Consider the following 24,017-nt stretch of genomic DNA (forward strand, 5'->3'; position numbering starts at 1 on the left):
ATCGGGACGTCCTTCGAGAGGGCAGTACGCATTGAGGATGGTGAAGTTGTAGAACCGGCCTTTTATTCTCAACAAACACAACGTGTCGCTGAACGCCTGCCACTTGATCGCACGACTCTGCATCCTACCCAGCACTAAAAAACCGGTACCCAGCTCATTGTTTGTGCCGCCGCTCTGGTAAAATTGTGCCCTGCGGCCACAAATTCGCCGTACCTTCTCTCCTTTTCGGTAAATCTCCTGGAGCGCAACGATGCCGAACTGGTGAAGTTCTAGCTGATCCAGCAGGATCCGGTCGGCATCCAAGGCGTTAAGCGATCTACTGTTACATGTACCGTGCTTATAATCGTCGTCCTTATTTCGTCACTAGATCATTGCGGGTAATTCCGGGTAGTTTTCAATTCTTGATTGTTCTTAGTATGTTTATTTTAGCATGCTGCTTTACTAGGGCTGCGATACCTAGTCTCGCGACGGGGCCGCCGTCTCGGGTGTAGAGGCGAGACACCGCATTTCATAGTTCACCGTCCACTTCGGATCAGTCGCTGTTCGAGCCGCCCCCATCCTGGAAAACAGACGCTCAGACAAGCTGCTCTCCAAGGAGAACAACTACCGCTTCCCTGTCAGCATACCAGTTTTTGGAAAACAAAAAAATTACTGAATACCTCCTTATATGGGTATTTCCGGAATCAGATTGATGCCAGAAAAACAGCTGAAAAGGATCGAATACTACTCAATATGGATATTTTCAGAATAGAGGTGATGTACAGAAGCCAATAGTTGAGGATGTTGTCCTTCCGATAAAACCAATTATTCCAAACGATTTGCCTTTTGACTTTGATCATATCCTGTGGCCGATTCGTCGTGCTTTTGCAGAATATAAACAAATCGCAAGGAATCAATGAATTTGGAATGTTTAAAATAATTAAATTAAACACAGAAATAAGCTGCATTTTTATATGTTTAGTTCAACCGTTTACCGTGACGGTAGCGACCAGTCGAGTGCACTTATATTTGCATTAAAGTTTCGGTGGTAGCTTTTAAACGATGATTTCAAAATAATTGTCGAGAGTCACCTGTTTTAAATTGCTGTCATATTATTGCTGTTCATTGCGCCTTCTGCGATCTCATTTCTTCGTTATATGGAAATTCTATTTTCGTGAATTTCACAATTTTCCTTTGAATTTTCCTAGTTTCCTCGCCGTAACATTTTGCCTTGCACAAAGACGAACACAACAAAACAAAACCAGCTCAAATCAGACGCTCCGTTGTAAAGTTATGGGCGGTCGCACATATGTAACTTTATTTTATATATAAGATATATATTCTCTGATATTTTTTAGCATTCAGCATAAACAATGCAACAAATCGGATCGGATATAAAACCAAACGATAGAGGTCCCGTATTAGCCTTTTATACTGGAAAATTCCGTTTTAGCGCTGAGCCGTTTAAAAAACGACTCGCGTCTCGTTTAAAAAAATTTCCCAAATTGTTTTTCAATTTTTCCTGATATTCCCTGCCTTCCCTGACCAAAAAATTGAATTCCTTGACGTTCCCTGATTTTCTAGGTTTTCGCCACCAGAATTAGTTGATTTGGATTTTTCGGACCCCGATGTCCCGTCTAATATTAAACGAAAAATGATCTGGCGATTGGAAGCGAATGATCATTCAGTAGGTTTTGTCGATTCTCACAAGCATTCAAATCTTGCAAAGTTACTAGATTTATCCCATCTTGCTTCATACGGAACCAATGCTCAAGTCTGTATATTATATACAGGATGAATTCGACATAATGGAGATTAGGGTGCCAATCGCTTATATGGGAACAAATGTAACCAGAAAATTTAAAGAAAAAACCCTACACAAAATGTTCATCCACCCGAAAAAACACCCTATGCAAAATTTTAGCTCGATCGGACTGAAAACGAGGTGGCGCAAAGCGTTCGAAGTTTGACCATGAAAAATCCGAAAAATTACCAAAATCAAGAATTTTTTCTTCAGATGATAGCAAAATTGGACGTTTTATGCATTTCGGAGCCATCTGGGACCAGAAAAAAAATTTAGAACCGAAATTTTAAACACCCCGTTGAGTTAATTTTTGGATTTTTAAAGGCCAAAATTCAATCGCTTTGCACCACCCCATTTTAAGTCCGATTGAGCTGAAATTTTGCACAGGGTGTTTTTTCGGGTAGGTGTACATTTTGTATAGGGTTTCTCAAAATGACCATTCTCATTAGCACCCTAATGGAGATATTGGGTGGATGGAGATTCGACAAAAGCTACTGAAGGATCCTTCGCTTCCAATCGCCAGATCATTTTTCGTTAAATTTTAGACGGGACATCAAGAGTCCGAAAAATCCAAATCAACTAACTCTGGGCTTAAATACCAGAAATGATTTTTCCTCTCTCGAATAACAGCGTTTTCAACAACTTTATCAATTTCGGCATATGCGAAGGAATGACATAGAACATTCATATCATGATTAGGGCATTGAATAGCATTATTACATCGGAAATACACCTGAATGTAAAGTTTGACAACAAAAACTGAAATGTCTCGAATGCAATTCATCTCTCTTTGTGGTCAGTGATCAAAGCAAATATGTTTTCAGTCAATAAACTTTTGTTGCCATGAATCTTGCGTGTGGTGAGTAAAAAAGGGCTGGTTTACAACCGAGAAATTTGAATGCCAACTCCAAGAGCTCTTAATAATCGCCGCAAAAATTGCTCAATTTGAGCGCTATCCTCATCGGAAATCCTGAGACTGTGAATGAATTGCTTTTGCAAAACGGTTGAATATAAGTGTTTCAGGTCCGCTGCCTTTGCCATATTTCTTTCCAAAACATTTTTGCATACAATTTCGTAGATATGATAATGATAGGTCAGACTGGTTAGTTTTCGATCGAGCAAATCACTTAGAAGAACACAAGCACCTTTGTTTAAATCAGTGTATGTGGAAGTAGTATCGAGGCTTGCTACTACAATCTTGTCCGAAATATTTCTATTCGCCACTGTATTGAATCTAGACCAGTTGAAGTTGATTGTGAGTGGATTACGCCACCCCACAACCATAGACACCTTGGTCAGCGTTGAGATTCAATCCCAGATCACTGCGTGGTTGGTGGAAACTTTACCAACTACACTATGTCGACGCTTTTGTTACAATTTTAAGTTGTGGATCTTTTTTTCATGGTTTATTTATCGTTCCTTTCAAGTTAGCAAATGAAGTCGGATAGGAATCATTCTTGGCTTATCTGGCCTTCAAAATATTTTTGACATAAGACTACGTCTTTATTTTCGATACAGAGATGCATTATGTAGAATTGGAAATGAAACTGGCAAATGTTCAGACAGATTTTAAATGATAATAGTAGCATAACCACATGATGGATTACAATAACTTATATGTTGTTGGATAGATAAAATGTTGGAAAACGTTGTAATACCCTAGTCATCATTATTAATATTATTTAATTGCTCATCGGTAAAAATTGATAGAAAGTTTCAAGGACAAAACACATGCCAGCATTCCTAACAAGAGGACATGAATAGACCAACCATTCCCTGTAATATGCTCTGCATCAATATAAAAAAAATTGATAGAGTCTCCCCGTCCCAAAAGATCAGTTTACGTTTGCTTTCATGAACTTAGACTAATTTGATATTTTTGCAACATAAATAAGTTATAAGTTATTTTTATTTCATTTTATCTTCGGTGTTCACTAAATAAAAATTCTCGAAAACACAAATTTATAGCAAAAAAAGAGCTGGCGAATGCTTGTCAATTTTTAGTCTTTTTACTAAGATTTATTCAGAATCTTTTTTCTACATTTCAACATTGTTACATGATATTTTTTTATTTTTAACTTTACATATAATATACATATATCAGCTGTCTTTGTAATATAGAAAATTTGATTTTTGATTAATGAAAAAAAAAACTTGCCAAAACAAAAATGAATCTTTGAAATTTTAATATTGTGGTAATTGTTGATTGTAACGATTTTTCGTTAAACTTGTTGATAATTTTGTTACCATATCTTCTTATATATCCCTTCTAGTGAACCTATGTAACTGCTTCGAAATTATTTTCTGAGTAAGATTCATATAATAAACTTGATTTAACCAGAGGTAAATAGTGTCCTAATTATTCATTATGGTACGTAAGTATTGTTGGATTTGAGAGATTTGGTTTTTGAGGAAATAGATTTAATTCTAAATTAGCCGTAGTTCTTTTTTTATTCTTTTTGTTCTTTTTTTATACATAACGTCTGTTTGACACGGTACAATATAGGAGAAGTTTTTGGTGCTTATTCAACAACAATGATTTGCTTGTGCTCTACAGGAACAATATTGCCAAGTGTAAACAAAATTCTATCGAGTGTTGTTAAATATATATAAAAACGAATAATTCTGTCTGCGGACTACAGTGATGCCGAAAATAATAAATACACTTGCAGTGTTGGATAATTACCCACTTTTGCACCATATTTGCACACGCATTTGAGTTGTTTTTTTGATGTTATGTTACGTCATTACGATCTGCAGACACTCTGCTTAAAAGAGATATGGAGAAAAGGCTGGATTTTTTCTGTGTCGGTGGTTCCGAAAGTTTTTTGCGTGAGTTAGTGTTTTTAGAGTGTCGAAAAGAGGAATAAACTATATCATTAGCAACGTGACCTTTTACGTTACAAAACTCACTTTCAATATTTTGTGGCTTGTCCTTTGTTTTGTACCATATTCAATCTTCGTGGTATGTTTACCACCAGGTTTTCACGAGTAGAAGCTTGAGTTTTCACGAGTAGAAGTAGAAGCATTTCACGCTGCATGTACGACGTTTCATAATACTGTTTCTTTCTTTGAAAGATGCTTTGCAACGTAGGATTTAACAATCTTTGTATGTACAATGTACATGTAACTATCATATGAATTTTCATTTTTATAATGCTTAAAACTGAAAAAACATCAAGGTGTACGGATTTCGATCCAGCACGGTAACTCCATCATAAGTAAAGCAAATAGTATGCTGGGCTTTGCTAAGCGGTTCAGCCACAATTTTCAAGACCCGTACACTATCAAACTATTGTATGTTACATATGTTAGACCTATTGTAGAATATTGTAATCTCATATGGATCAGTCCAAAAACATTTCCTTCTTTACGCCCTTCGTATCTTGAATTGGACTGCATTTCCTCTGCCATCGTATGAAGCACGTTGCATGCTCAATAATCTGCAAACACTTAAGCAACGCCGCGAATTGGCAATGCTATACTTCGTCAATGACATTATTTAAAATCGTATAGACTCATCTGCATTACTATCACAACTCAGCTTTTATACACCTCCACGGCAACTTTTTTTCAGAAAAACAATGCAGAACTAATTATGCAAAAAATGGGCCCATAAATCGAATGTTGTGTCAGTATAATCTACATTGTAAAACCATTGACATAACAGTTTAAAATAAAAAACAAATTAAAATCTGTCTGACATACACTACAAATATTTAGCTCGTAACAAGAACATTGTAAACACTATAAATAATAACTGTAATGAAATATTTATGTAGTCTACATTTGCTTGACGAAATAAACAATTAAAAATAAAAAAAAATAACATCCACACTAATATTCCTGTCCTTTGGTAAGCTACGAGTTTTGAAAGTTTGCCGATTTTTTTAAAAGCATTTTTGTTGTTTAAACGTGTAAGGGGCCGTTCAATAATTACGTAAGCACATTTTTCCACTTTTTCGACCCCCCCTCCACCCCTTGTAAGACATCGTAAGATTTTTTGATACCCCCCTCCCCTAGTAAGATCTTACTATATATACTATATATAGATTTTTATAATAGTTTTATCATCCTGAAGCAAGTACAATACTTCGTTTCCTCTTCTGTCCTTAATTCGAGTTAATCGTCCTTCCGTAATTTTCTTTTTATGAATTTTACCGTCCACACTTCTTATGAACATGGTTATTTGAACAGCTGCATTAACAATGTTTATCTTACGTAAGATAATCTATTCACCCCCCTCCCTCCCCTGTAAGACAAGGTAAGAAAATTGCACAACCCCCTCCCCCCCTATTTGCTTACGTAATTATTGAACGGCCCCTAAGCAATGTTTGCAAATAAACTCTTTTCGGCAGACCTCCTACGTAATTATTAGTCGGGTATCAAAACAAAGTCGTTCAATAACAGTTTCGAACTATACACTTCGTCACGGTTGAGTCTTGATTTTCGTTTCACAAAATAGTGAGGTATGAAATTGTAAAATTATTGCAACTCTGCGCAAGTCTACGTAAATATAAACTCAAAAATCTGAAGAAACTGACTCGAAAAATCTGTGTTTTGAACACAAATTTTTACATTTAGTATTCGTGATGTTTGAGTCGGTGAGATATCGGACTCGTTCGTGACGTTAGATGGTTTGAAGCAGGATGACGGGCTGTCGAACTTATTGTTCACCATCGCATTGGAAGGTGCTTTACGGAGGGCTGGTGTGCAGAGAAGCGGCACCATCATTACGAAGTCGCACATGCTTCTCGGTTTTGCGGACGGTATCGACATCATTGGTATCAACCGTAGAGCTGTGGAAGAGGCCTTCGGACCTCTCAGGAGGGAAGCTGCGAGATTGGGGTTTGTCATAAACTCTGCCAAAACGAAATACATGGTGGCTGGCAGAGCGCGTGGTAGTCCGTCGCAGGTTGGTGCTGCAGTGGTGCTAGATGGGGAAACATTTGAAGTAGTCGACGAATTTATTTACCTGGGAACATTAGTGACATGTGACGAGGTTAGGGGCCGTTCAATAATTACGTGAGCAAATAGGGAGGGGAGGGGGGTTGTGCAATTTTCTTACGCTGTCTCACAGGGGAGGGAGGGGGGTGAATAGATTATCTTACGTAAGATAAACATTGTTAATGCAGCTGTTCAAATAACCATGTTCATAAGAAGTGTGGACGGTAAAATTCATAAAAAAAAAATTACGGAAGGACGATTAACTCGAATTAAGGACAGAAGAGGAAACGAAGTATTGTACTTGCTTCAGGATGATAAAACTATTATAAAAATCTATATATAATATATATAGTAAGATCTTACTAGGGGGAGGGGGGGTATCCAAAAATCTTACGATGTCTTACAAGGGGTGAAGGGGGGGTCGAAAAAGTGGAAAAATATGCTTACGTTATTATTGAACGGCCCCTTAGCCGTGAGATAAAGAGGCGGATAGCAGCTAAACAGGGCCTTTTACGGATTACGTAACCAGCTAAGGTTCCGCAGTCTGCAAATCCGTACTAAACTTGCACTCTATAAAACACTGATTCTTCCGGTGGCTCTCTACGGCCATGAATCATGGACGCTGAAAGGGGCTGATCGGCGAGCTCTTGGTGTTTTTGAGCGTAGGATTTTGCGTTCAATCCTTGGCGGCAAACTAGAAAATGGTGTTTGGCGCAGACGCATGAACCATGAAGTGTACCAGGCACACGGCAGGCTTCAGATGGCTGGGCATGTAGCGAGAATGCCGGATGAGCGTCAAGCGAAGGCTATATTTAGCAGGAATCCCGATAGAGGTCGACGACTTCGAGGTAGACCCCGCACTCTTTGGATTTTATCACCAATGAGTCTATTTTCATGTATATTTTTGAAAAATTTTTAAAAATAACATTGTTTGTTCCGAAAATCTTTAAAAACCATACCAAGTCTATTTGTCCTATCGATGATTTTCTACACATTTTTGTCCCATTAGATTTTTTCTATTCTAATTCATCCCACTAACCACTTATTCCCATATTTACAACTCGGGAAGTGCTACAGAGCACTTAAGACTTCCTAACAACGTTTGGTTACATTAAGGGTTTCAGAAAGTCGGTACCGAAAATCACTTTGCTTGATTATTCAAATGCGATACGTTCACATCTTTCTTAGGGATACCTAAACCTTGTTTGCTGGTTTGTAATTTGAATGCTTTTCCTTTTCGAGCATATGAGAGGATAAATGCTTGAGATTCGTACTAATTGGAAATTGTAAGAACTGTCTTTTGTGGGTAGCCAAATGGTAAAAGCCCAACAACTTTCAGATATGATAGGAATGGGCAATCTAAGAAGAACAAGTCTTTTTTGTAATGGTAAGTCATCTGATACTTATTCAATCAACTAAACTTTCATCTCGACTATCATCACTTGCGTATAAAGAACAAGAGAAGAGCTGTGTTCAGCCTTGAACCCCCAACGTTCCGATCACTGCTCTTATTCCCTATCCTCAGAGTCATTTTACGATGCTGCATGTCAAAGAATTTTATCTAGTACTGTTGAACACATCAAATCGTATGAACCTGTAAATCGTATATAATGTCACTTATTGTTTTCAATGTTGACCCAAATCTATTTATAGGCTATGATGTCAATATGTAACTCAATATTGCCTCATATACGAAGGAATAATAACATGCGATCTGCATTGACCTTTTTTTCAACTGTTAAGCGATTTAAGCAATTGCAATCAACAAAGATTTAAAATCTTTTTAGGCGTTGCCCATGTTTATGTAAAATCCGACTGTATGTGCCTTTTTTTGGTGATTTTTCTTCTAGTCAAAACTGCGTTCATGTTTAATACCCAATTTTTTAAATCATTCAGGAACTAGATTTGAAAAACCAGAGTTGCCGAAAGGGACATTTTAATTTAAATTAAATTTGACATAAAAATGGTATCATTCTTTACTATTCAGCAATTTCGTGTTTCATAATAGACGATTTTACCTCTCACGAAAAAATAAATTGTATAAAATTCATTTTTTTTTCACAACATTTATTTGACACGGCACAATACAAATTAATGTTTTACGGAGCCAATTTGAAAAAATTCATTATGCAATCCTCTAACAACGGTTATAGAAGTTTTCAAGGCATATGAATAACAACGTAGATCACATAAATTAGAAATCCTACAATTTTGCACTGCCATTAAGTTAAGCACTGTAAACAACTCTACTGCGATGAAACCTGATTTTTTGTGTGCATTTATACGAAAAAATATACGCAGTAGGGTGTCCCAAAAAAATCGATGTTGGAAAAGTCAAGGTGCTCAGCCCTAAATTGAAAGATAATGTTATTTATGGCATTTTCGTAGAACATTTCGACTTTCTAAGAAACTGTTTTCAGGTTGCCCAAACGTGATTTATGAAAAAATTACTTTTTTCAGCTACAAACCCACTCATTTGCACTTTTTTAAATTCTGTTCGATTCCTAAATTTATCATTACGGTGATCAATTAAGATGAAACGGTATTGAAGTTACAAACGGCCGGCTTCGAGCAACCACTTCGATTTTTCTGGAGCACAAGACTCGGAAATAGAAAATGCGTTCGCTGTGAAAACGCTATGTTATGTTTGCTCCACCGCCCGCAACAAACATAAAATAGCATTTTCACAGGTGACGCATTAACTGTTATCAAGTCTTGTACCTTTGAAAATTCGAAGTGGTGGCTCGGCCATCTGTGGCTTTAACACCCTTTGGCCTTAAATTTATCAATAGTCTTACCTCATTTTCAATTTCGTTGTTAGTACTGTTTGTATCACACGCAGTATCCATTTCACTTAGCCAGGGTGAATTCGCAATTTTCTTAGGGTCTTTGAAAAATACAACTACAACGGTAATGTTATCTGATGTTCCCTTCCTTGCGCGATCAATTATTTCATCTGCAACAGAATCAGCACAGCCTGGAAAATCAGATGATGTTTAAAAAATATACTGGAGTCAAGAAAAAATCGAGGAAAAAACATACATTATAAAACCTTTTTTCTGGATTTCGTTAAGGTCTGGTAACTAGAACCAAAATGATGACATTATACAGCGCGCTACTTATTGCAAAATCATAGGCGCGGTTAATCTTTAGACTTTATTAATTCGGAAAATTTTGTTTAAAAATCTGCATTTGCTAAGTACACAATAACTCATGAATCATTTTATCAATTAAGCTGATAATTTGAAATATAAGTTTCTAACCATAGTTTTTTATTCAAATGACATTGTATTTTGACGTTGGACCACGTCTTACAGCATTATAGCGATATACATTCTGCGGAAAATAAAACGAAGGTGTAACGCCGTATCGAACGGTAATACTGAATTGATTAATGATGGACAATTTTGTGATTCATTAGTTATTTTCAGTTATTGTTGAACAATAAAAATTGAATAAAAGTTTCAAGGTCGAATTTCCATGAACCATGTATCACATGCGAGCACGCTTGGCAGAACTCTCATACAAATTAAACACACATTTCTGCATAACTCGAGAACGAGAATTTTCATGCTAAGGAAACCAACTTGGCATGCAGAGGTTTGTAGAACCAAGATATATTTTAATGATGGTTCGATACCTTTTCCTGCTCTGGAAGTGAGTGCTTCCATACAAATGAAACATAAATGTCTGCATAACTCGAAAACTATTTAAGCAAATGAAACCAAATTTGGCATGCGGGAGATTGTGGATGGTTCGATACCTTTCTCTGCTCTGGAAGGGAGCTCTGGACTAATCAAGCAAATTGAGCAAAATTTTTCATTTAGAGGTTTTTGGGAGAAAGAAATATTTCTATAGTAGTCCGACACCACTCCTTTCTTGGAAGGGAGGACCCCTATACAAATGAAACACATATTTTACATAACTCGAGAACTAATCAAGCAAATGAAACTAGAATTAAAATGAGGAGGTTTTTGGGTGCAATACATATACATGTATAAACAAGATGACTCTCTTGCTCGAAAATCTGGATGTAATTACCGAGTAGTACAATATTCCACAAGCCATTCGCAGATGCGAAACTGGCCCTGAAAATAGTCGAGTATAAGGTGAGCTGGTCAGTATATTCCTTAAACATACTCCAGCAGCGGGAAGTTCTTCGTGGGAGGACACAAGTCCTGAACATGCTAGAGGCTCGATAGGAGCCAGTTATGCAGGCGTTGTGGTGGTGTAGCTTAGCTTCTGACTGTACATATCAATGGTTGCTACTCCGTGATGGGTTCGAGCCACTGCACAAGGAATCAACTGAAAGAACGACTGGGAGTGGCAATTCCTTCTCACTGTGCATCATTCAATGACCCGATTTTTTATAGTCCAATATCGGCGCCGGCCACGTCCTTACAGTCAGGTGGGGATATCGTCGATTCCGTGCTACGCCGGCACAGCTCGAAATTTTTGGAAATTTTGATATCAAACGATGTCAAATACGGTTAAGTTTTATTTCACAAAGACTTGTTTCAAAATTCACAAAAAACCTGAGTTAGAAGCTTTGTATCTTTGGAATTCAAATCAAAAACATGCTCCAAAGAAGGAAAAAAAAAAGATTTTAACTTACTCTTAGTTTTCGTGGATATGATGAAGGTAATCTGAAACGCTAATTTTTAATCCCGTTTCTCTATGAGTTTTGAGTTGTGTCAATGCCGAACGGAACCAACAATAAGGAAGGAATGTTAGAATGTAGTCTTCGCTTTGCTAGAGACCGAGTGTACTTCTGCATCCCAACAAAGAACCACGGAAGAGAAGTTTTGGTTAGTGGAGTGGGTTTTTGATCAGGATTCACTTTGATAAGTGATATGATCATGATTTAATTGGATCAATTTAACAATATATATATATATATATATATATATATATATATATATATATATATATATATATATATATATATATATATATATATATATATATATATATATATATATATATATATATATATATATATATATATATATATATATATATATATTTAACGCAAACGGGGAACATTTTATTACTTTAGGGCAATTTTTTATTACTTTTTGTGTCTTATGACTGCGCGTTATACACAAAAAGTAATAAACAAAAAGTAATAAAAATTATGACGGCCACACGCTTGTATGTGTTTCTGCATGAGAACATACAACCAAGCACCGCAATGCATGTGTTAGCAAGACTTCACTCGCTGCATTTGTATTGATGCAACGATCTGGTTCATTTTTACCCTTCATCCATACATAATCAGAATCTCAACCGTCAACCTCAAATGTCTAATTAGAAACACTTTCGTTTCGTCCCCCAGTGTTTACTTGAAATGTAAATATGAAATACTGTCTGACCAGAGTTGCCGAAATTGCGAATATTGTTCTGGATGGGCACAAGTTTTGTATTTTCAAACAGGTCCAAATGAGATTCCATGAACCAATGATTATGTGCTGAAGATAGCTTACAAGCAGTGCTGAGAATATTTACTGTCATGATATTCCAAAGCAGCGATTTTCAGCTGTCTTCATATTGATAATCATACTACCCATGCGACCGTTGATATTCATGATACCAAACATGATACGGTGTTCACAAGATGAACTTTAACACTCGTGTTGATATTTTGATCGTAAAAAAGGAAAATCATATCAAAATAGCGAAAATCAAAATTAACCTTATTCGACCATTTATACTGTACTGGGCAGTGTACAGCGTCTGAACAGATTTGCACTACTTGGATTGATAATCACCGCAGCTTCTTTGAATATCATTACGAGGCCTTTGATATTTATTTCACTGTTCTGTCATTGAATATGAGGAACGATATTCATGCATCGTCGCAATGAACATAGGTTACTGAGTTGCATCAGAGAATAAATGTGCTGACACTGAGATTAATTCAATTCATCTACTCATGAATAAACATTGATATTCTAAGGCACTGCTTGCAAGAAAGCGAATGTTTTGGTTTTTCTCTAACGCAGTTTCCAGATCGTGATGTCATTTTAAGGCGCATTTCAAGTCTTTGAAATCAGAAATCTCTGTTTTGTGACGATACAAGCATTTCCGCAAAAGGAAAAAATCTTCGTGTTATATGCAGTCGGCTACAAAAAAGTTTAGATATATTTTCTTCATACTTGCAGAAATGAAAGATTTCCCCTAATGCTTCTAAAACACAGTTAATTATTTTTCCTCATAAGCCAAGAGTTTCATTTCTCAAACCCACCAATAACCACGTTATTAAGATAACCGGCGTGGTCTTAAATTGGTCTGATCAAGTTAAATACTTAGGGCTAATTTATGATAAGAATCTTACTTTCAAGGAGCACATTGAAAATATCCAGTCAAAGTGCAATAAGTATATCAAATGTTTATATCCTCTTATCAACAGGAATTCTAGACTTTGTCTCAAGAATAAACTGTTAATTTACAAACAAATTTTTAGGCCAGCAATGTTATATGCAGTTCCCATCTGGACAAGTTGTTGTGCAACCTGGAAGAAGACACTTCAAAGGATGCAGAATAAACTTTTGAAAATGATTTCGAAGCGTCCTCCCTGGTTTAGCACGAACGAGCAACATAGGCTCACTAATGTAGAAACATGAGAAAATATGTCAAGCCAAATCATCAACAAATTCCGACAAAAAATCCTCAAACAGCAAGATATTGCAATCCACACACGTGAAATTTCCCTGCTCTTTTAAAAGCTAAAGCAGGTATTACAGGAAGCAAATATTTGCTATTTTTGGTACGGATTTTATTTTGTGCAAATAAAATTCGTACCAAAAATAGCAAATATTCGCTTCGTCTAATACCTGCTCAAGACCTGCGAAGAGCCGCTCAAGTGTCTGGTATGTACCAGAAAACGGGACGCCAAACACTTTGTGGGGGGCGCAAAGTGCCTAGCCGGCAAGCCGCTTACTAAGCCAAGGACGTGAAACAACTAACCATTGCCGCATCTCTCTCTGAAACGGTGGAAACGTCCAATATAGCGACCTTGTGTACGACGAGCAGGTTCGCGGTTCAGGAAGTTGTGTCAACCTCAAATGCAGGATACGCGATAGTTAAAGTGGGCGGAGTGTTCTATTACAGTTGCTATGCTTCGCCACGTTGCAACGTGAGGAATCGCTGGCCATCAGCCAAAAAATTTTTTTTTCGTTAGCTGTTTCATAATATATTTTCTTCATTGCTATAACATTCAAGTGTCTGAATCCAAAATTTGGGCGTAATATCATGAAAGCTGAATTTTTTATGACTTTTCAAAGCTTGGCGAACTGACGTTTTTTGTCTTTTTACCTTTGTTATACTAAACAAAGGTTATAAACCTTTGTTATACTAAACAAAGGTTATAAAATGGGTCGAAAAACGCAAAATAGATCCAAGGTCCGGAGAGCCGAACCGTATATACCATTCGACTCAGCTCGACGAACTGAGCAGTGTCTGTTCGTGTGTATGTGTGTGTGTGTGTGTGTATGTGTGTGTGTGTGTGTGTGTGTGTGTGTGTGTATGTATGTTGTCTGTATGTATGTGCCACAAAATAGTAACGCGCCTTTCTTACAGAACGCAATATCTGATTTTGATGATCTTATACGCAAACGAAAGCTGCTGTGCTCCCCCAGAATGCTACCGAGTGGATTTTTGATTAACGGCTTAGATTTTAAAATATTGATCAAAGAGTACTTTTTATATGCGACATTTAACATTTAAGGCAAAATGAATGGCACGGAGAGCCATGTGTTATACACCAATCGACTTAGATCGACGAACTGAACAATTTCTGTATGTATGTGTATGTGTGCCTGTATTTATGTATGTGTAAATATGTTGTTTATATGTGTAGTGAATCAAAATCGAACCGAAAAAAAAAATGAAAAAAAAAAACACTTTATTTACAAAACGCATATTCCGATTTCGATGTTAGCAGGCTCATAAGAGAGCCCCAGAGCTCTTTGGAAATGATACTGAGCAAGATTTTTTATATTGGTAGCTTGAAATAAATGACTGATAAATGACTGTTGTAAATAAATGAACCTTTTGTTTTAAATAGCTTTTTCAGAACAATTTTATATAGATTTTAGAGGAAACTACAATGCCTACTTAGCTCCTGTTCTCGCATGCAAAGCTTCCGGTCTTACTTCCTTGAATATATATATATATATATATATATATATATATATATATATATATATATATATATATATATATATATATATATATATATATATATATATATATATATATATATATATATATATATATATATATATATATATATATATATATATATATATATATATATATATATATATATATATATATATATATATATATATATATATATATATATATATATATATATATATATATATATATATATATATATATATATATATATATATAATTGTACGTAGAACCTAGATTTGCGATGAACAAGAAGTATATACAGCTTTCTGGAATCAAGCATTGTAGCAAAATCGAACCCCACAGCATGCAAATGTAACACAATTAGCGATACAGATGTTTCGGAAAGCTTTACCAAAGATTTATGATATGATACACTATGCTTATGTAAAATATAAATATTGCTTTCTTATTTAAGATTCAGTGCAAACAGAGTATCCATCCATATTATATTACTTCTTGTTATCGTAGCCAGTTTTATGAAGTCCTTGTTTCGGATTTCACCATTCTGCTTAGGCTATCAAAAAGATTAATGTTCTCGACTACTCTCTTGAAAGCCAAAATTTTTAAATGTTGCAAAAACCTTCATTTTCAGATAAAACAATTAAAATAAAATTGAATCGACAACATTCATCAGTAGTTATATGAATTTCAATAAAACATGATTCAAGTAACTTTTATATAATTGAGCGATTCTAGCTGAAACCAGGCCACTAGATGCACAAGGTCTTTCGAATTTAAGATAAATTCACATAGATGTTAGAAATAGAGAAAAACTGATAATGTCATTTTCGTTTGATCGAATTTGATGACCCCTCGGTCGCCAAGGAGTGAAACAGTTTCTAGAAAAGTTAAAATTCTAGCAAATCTTGATGTTTTATTTGAGCTATATCTCTGAAATTCGATATGGAACCTAATACAAGCACTTTTCTGTGAAGAGGAATGGTAGAGCATTCATTCGGAGCGATCAGCCGCCATCTTGGATTATATCAGAAAAATACAATTTTGACCCTGTTCGCAACTACCGATTTTCAATCTAAGACAAGCATTGCAGAACTGAGAAAAAATTTAAGATACAATTAAAAAATTGGGTGAGCATCAGTGTATTCCTATATATTTCTGAACTATTATTTTAGAGCAGATTTGTAGAAGTTTGTTGCAATTAGTGAAAAATATACGTTGCTGGTTTATAATTCTTGGTACTGCAATTTCTAAAAACTAAACCATTGCGGTATTTAAACTTGGATCTACATTGAATAAACATACATATTCGCAGTTTTAGCACAGAGAACAGACATTCATGTTCATATAAAGAAATTTGAAAATCGTGTGTAAAAATTTGAATCCAAATACACTAATGCACTAACGACATATGCTTTGTGGTGCCACAGTTGCACTGCATAAATATTGCTGTATCGATATTTTATCGATATCTGTGCTTGATTTTTAAGTGATGCGAGCGCCACGTAGCGGGAGCATTACCACTTACTGTTAAATGACGGTTGCAAGTTTTTACACATCTTTTGAAAATAAGATGAACGTCTGTTCTCTGTGGTTTTAGGATGAAATCTGCATCATTTTTATCTATTACCGTTTCCGACAGTTCGATTATTTCAAAAGATTTCAAGTTTCTTCTAGCCGACATTCGAAAAATTGGCTTGTGATCGAAAAAATAATACTCTTATACATACTCCAGTGATTCTATGATCGTATTTTGTTCACCCTCTGGAATACGCTTATACGATTTTGTGAAAAAAGTACATTACTTTGAAACGCTCTGTAGCTTTAATGATAGCTTGGATTTTTTTGACGTCAGAGAAAAAGTTGTAAATATTGTGAAAAGCAAACCCTCTTGATTATATATTGTAAAATTTGGTCATAATAGGCCTAACACTAGGAAAAATAAAAAAACGTGATTTTTTGTAGAAAAGTAGCTTAAAAGTTTAGTTGCCGCAGTTTGCCACGGTTGTAACCACATTCAAAATTTAGGTAAAAACGTAAGCTTCCAAATGCCTACTGTCCGCTGCTGCGCAAAACTGCGCAAATTGTCACTTTAGTGAAAAAAGCGATAGCAGTTTTTTCCATTTTTTTGAGGTTGAAATTTTATCCAGGATTAATTTTAATCATAACCATGATACTCCATCAATGGAAATTTATGATATCGACCTCAATCCGTAAAAATCAAATAAAAATTCGGGCAAAAATTACAAAATTTATCAATCAAAAGTTATAAAATAAGTATTAAATAAGAAAATAGTAAACAAATCTTTATGAAATTTTAATTATGTCAAATTTTATCACTTTCTGCAAATTTAAACAATATTAAAAACATTCAGCCCTTTTCAATTTATGATCATGAAATTCGCTAAACTGATTGAAGTGTTAAATACGAGCAGCAAATTCATACCATCAAACTCCGGCTAACAATAGCCCGTTTGCTTTTGCTTCGCACTCGTTTGCATACAAAAGTAAAGCACACATTTTGCTTTATGAGAAAAAAAAACAAAGAACTGTCGTCCCCCTTTGCATCTTTTCCAATTCATTTAGAACGTTGTGTCATTCCAGTGTCTTGGTTTTGAAATTCATAAATTCGTTGAATTTTATTATGGAGCCTTCAACTTCAGCGGCACCACCTAATTCAATGTCTAGTAAGTTGTCAATTCATGGTGTTATACATGTATTTAAATGTCCTCTTTCAACCATAGAAACTGGATTAGGAAGATAACATATATATGAAACAATAAAACATCGAAAATTACTAGAAGAAATGAAAATTGCTGCGAAAGACATTTTTCCTGCTAACAAGTATAATGAACTTCAAATTTTCTGGAAACAATTCCACACGAGATTTAAGCGATCACAGCAGAAGATGATGATGCTGATGATGATTTTTTCAATTTGTAATTAGTTTGTATTACTTATGTTGTTTTAGTTGTTTTATATATATATTTAGGCAAAATTTTTTTAGTTCGAGGGGTCGTCCATAAATTACGTATTTTTTCAATGGGGAGGACGCTCGGTGACACTACTTGTGGTCAAAGATCATATAATTCTATAAAAAAGGAAGAAAGTGTCAAAAATATATTAAAAATTGGATTTCGTGCTTTATGGACGGCCCCAATTGATGCCAAATTCGTGTTCAGCGCCCCAAAATTATGTAAATACCCAGTTTTTGTCGCATTTATCGACACTTTTTTTTGCTTGGCCAGCCTTTGTATGGAGTCGCCCCACTGTGCGTTGGTCAATTGAAAGGTTCATCCAGATGGTCAAACTGTTAGCTATGGGGCTGACGGGCCTAACGCCATTAGTAGTGAAGGGATGATGGCTACACCAACAGCGACCACTATTCGGTGTGCAATAGTGTAGAGCATAACGAAGGGTAGTTCTAACACTTCAACTGCCCGCGGGTGGAAAACATCGCATATCGTTACCGAGGTATTCTAAGAGGCAATGAGAAGTGAGCACGAGGGAGGCAGTTGGCTTCGTTCGGGTGCTGACCAACTAGTTGCCACATTATCAGGGCGTGCGACGGCATCATGCCTAGGAGTCGCCAGCCTAGGAAGAGTAAGTTATCACTAGCGACACTGGAGCGTATTATCGAGGGACTCCACGGTATACGCTAAGTCCATGGATTTCGGCTGCCGATTCTTATATCTCATGTTCCAGTATCTCAGACACGGACCGAGGATGCTCGGCCAACCTGCTGGATGTCTAATCCGTGTGCGACGGCAGTAATGTCGAGGTTGAGGAGGAGGTAAGGGTTACGAACGAGGAACTCATCGTGATCACTAACTCTTAAAAGCACAGGGCAAAGCATCGAGACTGGATGTTATCCCAAACTTGGCAATTTGATGGCAATTAAAGTGACCATGAGCTGTTCCGAGTAGTCATGCGGAAGTGCTTGAATGACTGCCTCTTTCCAATGAGGTAGAAGCGACAATTGTTGGTCCTGTTGCCGAAAGTTGTCTGCTGGACACTGCGGACAAGGTGTTTGAGAGGATTATCCTCGACAGACTGGTTAAGTACACAGCGGGTGTGAACGGTAACCAAATCGGCTTTCGAAAGGGTATGTCCACGCTAGATTCCGTCACTAGGACGGAGGAGGTGCACTCCAACGTAAGAGATGTGGGTTATACTATTGCGCAATTATCCCGCTCGACGTGAGGAATGCGTTCAATAGCGCTGTCACTCCACAGCGCTCATGCTTAAGAGAATCCACATACCGGTATCGTTGTACAAGATTTTGGAAAATTAGGAGGAAGGAAGGTGCTTTCAGAGATTCTTTACACCCATGAGTTACATTCTAAAAGGGCGTATAGGTTTTATTCGAAGGTTTTATTCGAAGCATTGTAGCCCAGAAACCGTTGGTTGTATAGAAAAACTGTCTGAGAATGAGTTGTAGCGAATCGAAAATGCATCATAAAAAAAATATCCACTGTACAAAAAAAATTTTTTTTGACCAAAAAAAATTTAAAATAAACATTAAATTTCAATTTAAAATAAAAGAGTTGATTTTTTTTTTATTTTTTTAAAGAAACTTGACGTTAATACGCAACTTTTAAAAAAAAGTCCAGGATGGAGAAATGAAATATAATTTTTTTATGGTAGAATATTTTTTTTATGAAAATTCTAATTCAAACATTTTTCAAAATATTTGTATTCTGATGATTTTAAAAGATGCAGAGAGTCATTTTGAATCAAAAAGCTCTTGGTAGTAAACATTCTGAAGGCATTGGTTTTCGAGTTATTTCTAATTTAAGCTCGAAAAATTATAACTATTTAGGAAATACACGTTTTTCTTAATTTGTCCATGGTTCTCCAGCAAAAACCATACGTTCATTGGAATGCTTGATCAAAAATATACAATTCATTCTTTGACAACAAAACGATTGGGCGAACGGTTCTCAAAAAAAGAGTTAAATGTTCTAAGTGAAATAAATAGATTTATAAGAATCAAATATTTATTTTCGAGTTTTCTTTTGTGCTTGTAATGGGATGTTTATGTTCTTTAGCTAAACTTGCATTTCCTGCCATTCGTTTTAATATGCCACCAATTGCATCGCATGGGCCTTTACCATGAGAATTCGCAAAAAAATGCCACTCTGCATCGACGTTATATTTTGTTTTGAACTTGCAAAGACTTGCAAAGTTTTTTCTATTTTTATATTGTGAGGCAGCTCCATCAGACATTAATATCGCTTTTTCCAACTCTATTGTTGTTTTCAAAAAACTCATTAATTTGGCAATGAATACCTGAACCGCAACTGCATACTGCAACCGCAGTATCATGATGGAGTACTTCCGATATTATGATGAAGCTGATATTCTTAAGTGTTCCAGATTCTGAATAGTAAACAACGAAGGGATGAATGGTGGCTTGACTATCATTCCAATAACTACACGAATCACAAATTGATAAAGACGTATTAAAATGAGCTTGACTGTTCAATATTTTTAATTTTGCAATAACGTTTTCGTTTAATTTGCTTAAGCTTGATGAGCACCGATGATCGAGGAAGGGTTTACAGCATTTGGGCTTGGTGTATTCCATTTTCACTTTATTCATCTTCACAAAATGCAAACTGTTACTAACACATCTGGAGTAGTGCAATCGTATTTATATACGAAAACAGATATTATAGGTAACCCAGTAGTTATTGGTTGCGTACTTTACAAACAGTTATTATTAGTAAACAAGTAGGTAGTGTTGCACGACAAACATATTTTTTATAAAACATTCGGCAAGGGGGAACGTGTAGGTAGGCTAAGGTACAGCGCTTGAGTTATTTATCCAATCGTTTTGTTGTCAAACAATGAATTGTATATTTTTGATCAAGCATTCCAATGAACGTATGGTTTTCGCTGGAGAACCATGGACAAATAAAGAAAAACGTGTATTTTCCTAAATAATTATAAATTTTCGAGCTTAAATTAGAAATAACTCGAAAACCAATGCCTTTAGAATGTTTACTACTAAGAGCTTTTTGATTCAAAATGACTCACTGCATATTTTTAAATCATCAGAATACAAATATTTTGAAAAATGTTTAAATTAGAATTTTTGTAAAAAAATAAATCTACCATTAAAAAAATATTTTTTAATTTCTCCATCCTGGACTTTTTTTTTAAAAATGCGTATTAACGTCAAGTTTCTTTAGAAAAAAAAAATTTAAAAAAAATTCAACTCTTTTTTTTAAATTGAAATTTAATGTTTATTTTTAATTTTTTTTTGTTCAAAAAAATTTTTTTTGTACAGTGTATATTTTTTCATGGTGCATTTTTAATTCCCTACAACTCATTCTCAGACAGTTTTTTTATACATCCAATGGTTTCTGGGCTACAATGCTTCGAATAAAACCCATGCCAAAAGGCATGCGCCCTTTTAGAATGTAACTCATGGGTGTAAAAAATCTCTCAATCTGTGAAAAATGCTCAGTTTGCTAAGCCAAACACGTGTGCAAAGTTTCATTCAAATCAAAAATGGTCGATATTCGACTATAGGTCATTTGGCGCGATCTTGCTCCATAAGCTTAAAGTTTGTTCTCTTAAACAAAACAATAATCACGGTTATTTTGAGTTGATCTGATGAGGTTAGATACTTGGGACTAAACTGATCTAATACCTATATAAAAAAGGAATTTAGAAGCGCAGTTATTAGCGCAGATATTATTCCCTCCGTTTCTGAGGTGTACAGTTATCACAATAATATCAAATCGGTCTGCAAAAAAAAACGGGAAATGCTGGTTTTTTAACAAGGAAATATTCGTAGATGTCGAAAGAAAATATTTTTTTTGATCAAGTCAAGGTTTTCCTAATGCTAAAAATTGTGATATCATTCACAAAACTTTACGTTGTTGATAAATAAATTATAACTTTTTATGTTTTTGAGACATAAAACAAATTAACAGTTTCTTTGCGAAATAAGTGATTTTATCTTACCAATGTATATAGACCACTCTGACTTTATATATATTTCACTGGAATCCTCGTTTCCGAACAGAGTGGTTTACAGAACACGTCTGACATGTTGCAGGACAAGTGACGTGTTACTTATTATATGTAATATGTTACATGTTACGTGTTACATGATAATATTAGACCGATTTATGTACATAGAACACTCTGTTCTGAAACAGAATGGCCATTCTGTTTCGGACGAAATTTCAACACGGTATAAATCAGCTTTAAAGTTCGATTTTTCGAAATTTTCTTGATTTCCCAACTTCAGCTTCATGAGTAGATGCGGTTTATGCAAAACACTCATTTCCGAAAAAATGGTTTTAAGACCACTCTGTTCCGCAATGGCTCATATCTTATTAACCTTATTCCTAGGGTACCGTCTGCCGGGGTGAGATAGTGCCAAAAAGGATACGTGTTTGTTCCTTGTAGCTTGTAATGCTCACATTTAGGCAATAATTTTGATCCTAAGCACGCCAGTGCATACATAAATGTTTAATTAATAACTGCCGCAGATATGGTTAAGCAACATCAAACTACAATTTTGCTAAAAATACACGAACTATGGCCTCATCTCGCCCCTTCTTTGGGTGACATTGTGCCAAAAGCAAAAAGTTTAATACCTGAAAGATGAACAGTAGTGTATCTACGAATAATTCACATGAATAAATATAAAATATACATTATAAAATAGTAAGTATAGGGCCGACCATAAACAACGTAAACTAATAAGGGGCTGGACGAATCATACAATATATGAAAAATGTATGACTGTATGAGAACGTGGTTTATAGACAGCCTCTATACACATAGTGGCGTCTCTAGGTTTCTTAGAAAAGCAAAACGTTTGGACATTGAACCTCAGGAGACTTTTCTTTTCAATTATCATTTGGGGCCGTTCCTAAACCACGTGGTCATATTTTGGTCACTCTCTATATCCCCCGTACCCCCCCGTGGTCTTTCGTGGTCTTTTGGCAATCCCCCCCCCCTCCTTGCGACTTTAACCACGTGGTCTTTTCATTTGTCAAGTGCCAAAAATTCACTTTTATTTTTACATTTTTATTATTAAACTTTCAGTATATTCTATATTTCTAAAATACAAAAGCTTCATTCTTGACTTGGTGGCAACAATAAATTATAAGTCAGGAAAAAAGACCACGTGCTCATTTCGTAACCCCCCCCCCTCCGTGCGTGGTCTTTTGACAAACCCCCCCGTCCCCCTCTTTAGGACCACGTGGTTTAGGAACGCCCCCTTTGTCATTGACCACTGAATGTTCTCAGTTTCTTTGAAAGTCATCAGTTTGTTTTTTGTGTATGGACTTGCCCACTGCGATCAGAATCGTTGATCTATTGTGAGATATGCCCGGGTTCTGTTGTATCCCGCACGTCTATTATTAGCAATGCGGCTATTGAGAAGTAGCATGCTTATTATTTGTCGTGTGCGTGTGTGTTTTCCTTTCCTTTTTACACGATTTACTGCTCTACTGTACCGTATCTCGTTCCTCCCGCCAAATATCGCCAATTGTAATTCCCTGGAGAGGTTTCGTCGGACGTCCCTCTGGCTAGTTTTATCATAAGAGGGACTTATTTTGTTAAGAGGTGTGACTTCCTCACACCAAGAGGTTACAGAGAATTCAGATTGAAACAAGGGTAAGTTGTGAGGGAGCCTGAGAATAAACCCATGTTTGAAAGTCCTTTTCCGAATTGCCTGATTCTACTAAGATTCGAATCCACGACCATTCGTTTGACAAAACGGACTCTGTAACCTTGCGGCTACCCAGCACCCCTATTAATTTATATAGAATGGGTGTATCAATTTTTGTTACATTTCATAAATAATAACAGTCATTGTAATTTTTCATCTGGAAACTGTTAGCCTACAGTCACAGAACGGAAGGTCATCTGTGATTCGAAAACTGCTGAGTGCTCAGTGAATTTTGCAGCGCTCCCTTGTGGTGGAAAGAACGCATTTTACACGGAAAATAAATAGAATTTATACTTCTTTTATTGAAATCTGTCATACACACTGGTATAAATCTGCCATGCGAAAACACTACAGGTGCACTCTTTCAATGCGGTTATGTGTTTATTCTATATTATTACTTTTAAATTCTCTCAAGTTTCCCAG

At 35.8% G+C, this 24,017-nt stretch overlaps 1 protein-coding gene across 1 annotated transcript in view; it reads right to left on the reverse strand.

Moving 5' to 3' along the window:
- Positions 1-24,017, reverse strand: part of LOC129728584 (protein phosphatase 1F-like) — a 220,574-nt gene that overhangs the window by 21,959 nt on the left and 174,598 nt on the right. The window contains exon 8 of the mRNA XM_055687030.1: positions 9,529-9,707. Coding sequence (XP_055543005.1) covers positions 9,529-9,707 — 179 coding nt within the window. The remainder of the gene's footprint in view (positions 1-9,528; positions 9,708-24,017) is intronic.

The sequence above is a fragment of the Wyeomyia smithii genome, chromosome 3, assembly GCF_029784165.1.
Source record: "Wyeomyia smithii strain HCP4-BCI-WySm-NY-G18 chromosome 3, ASM2978416v1, whole genome shotgun sequence".
NCBI classification, from domain to species: domain Eukaryota; kingdom Metazoa; phylum Arthropoda; class Insecta; order Diptera; family Culicidae; genus Wyeomyia; species Wyeomyia smithii.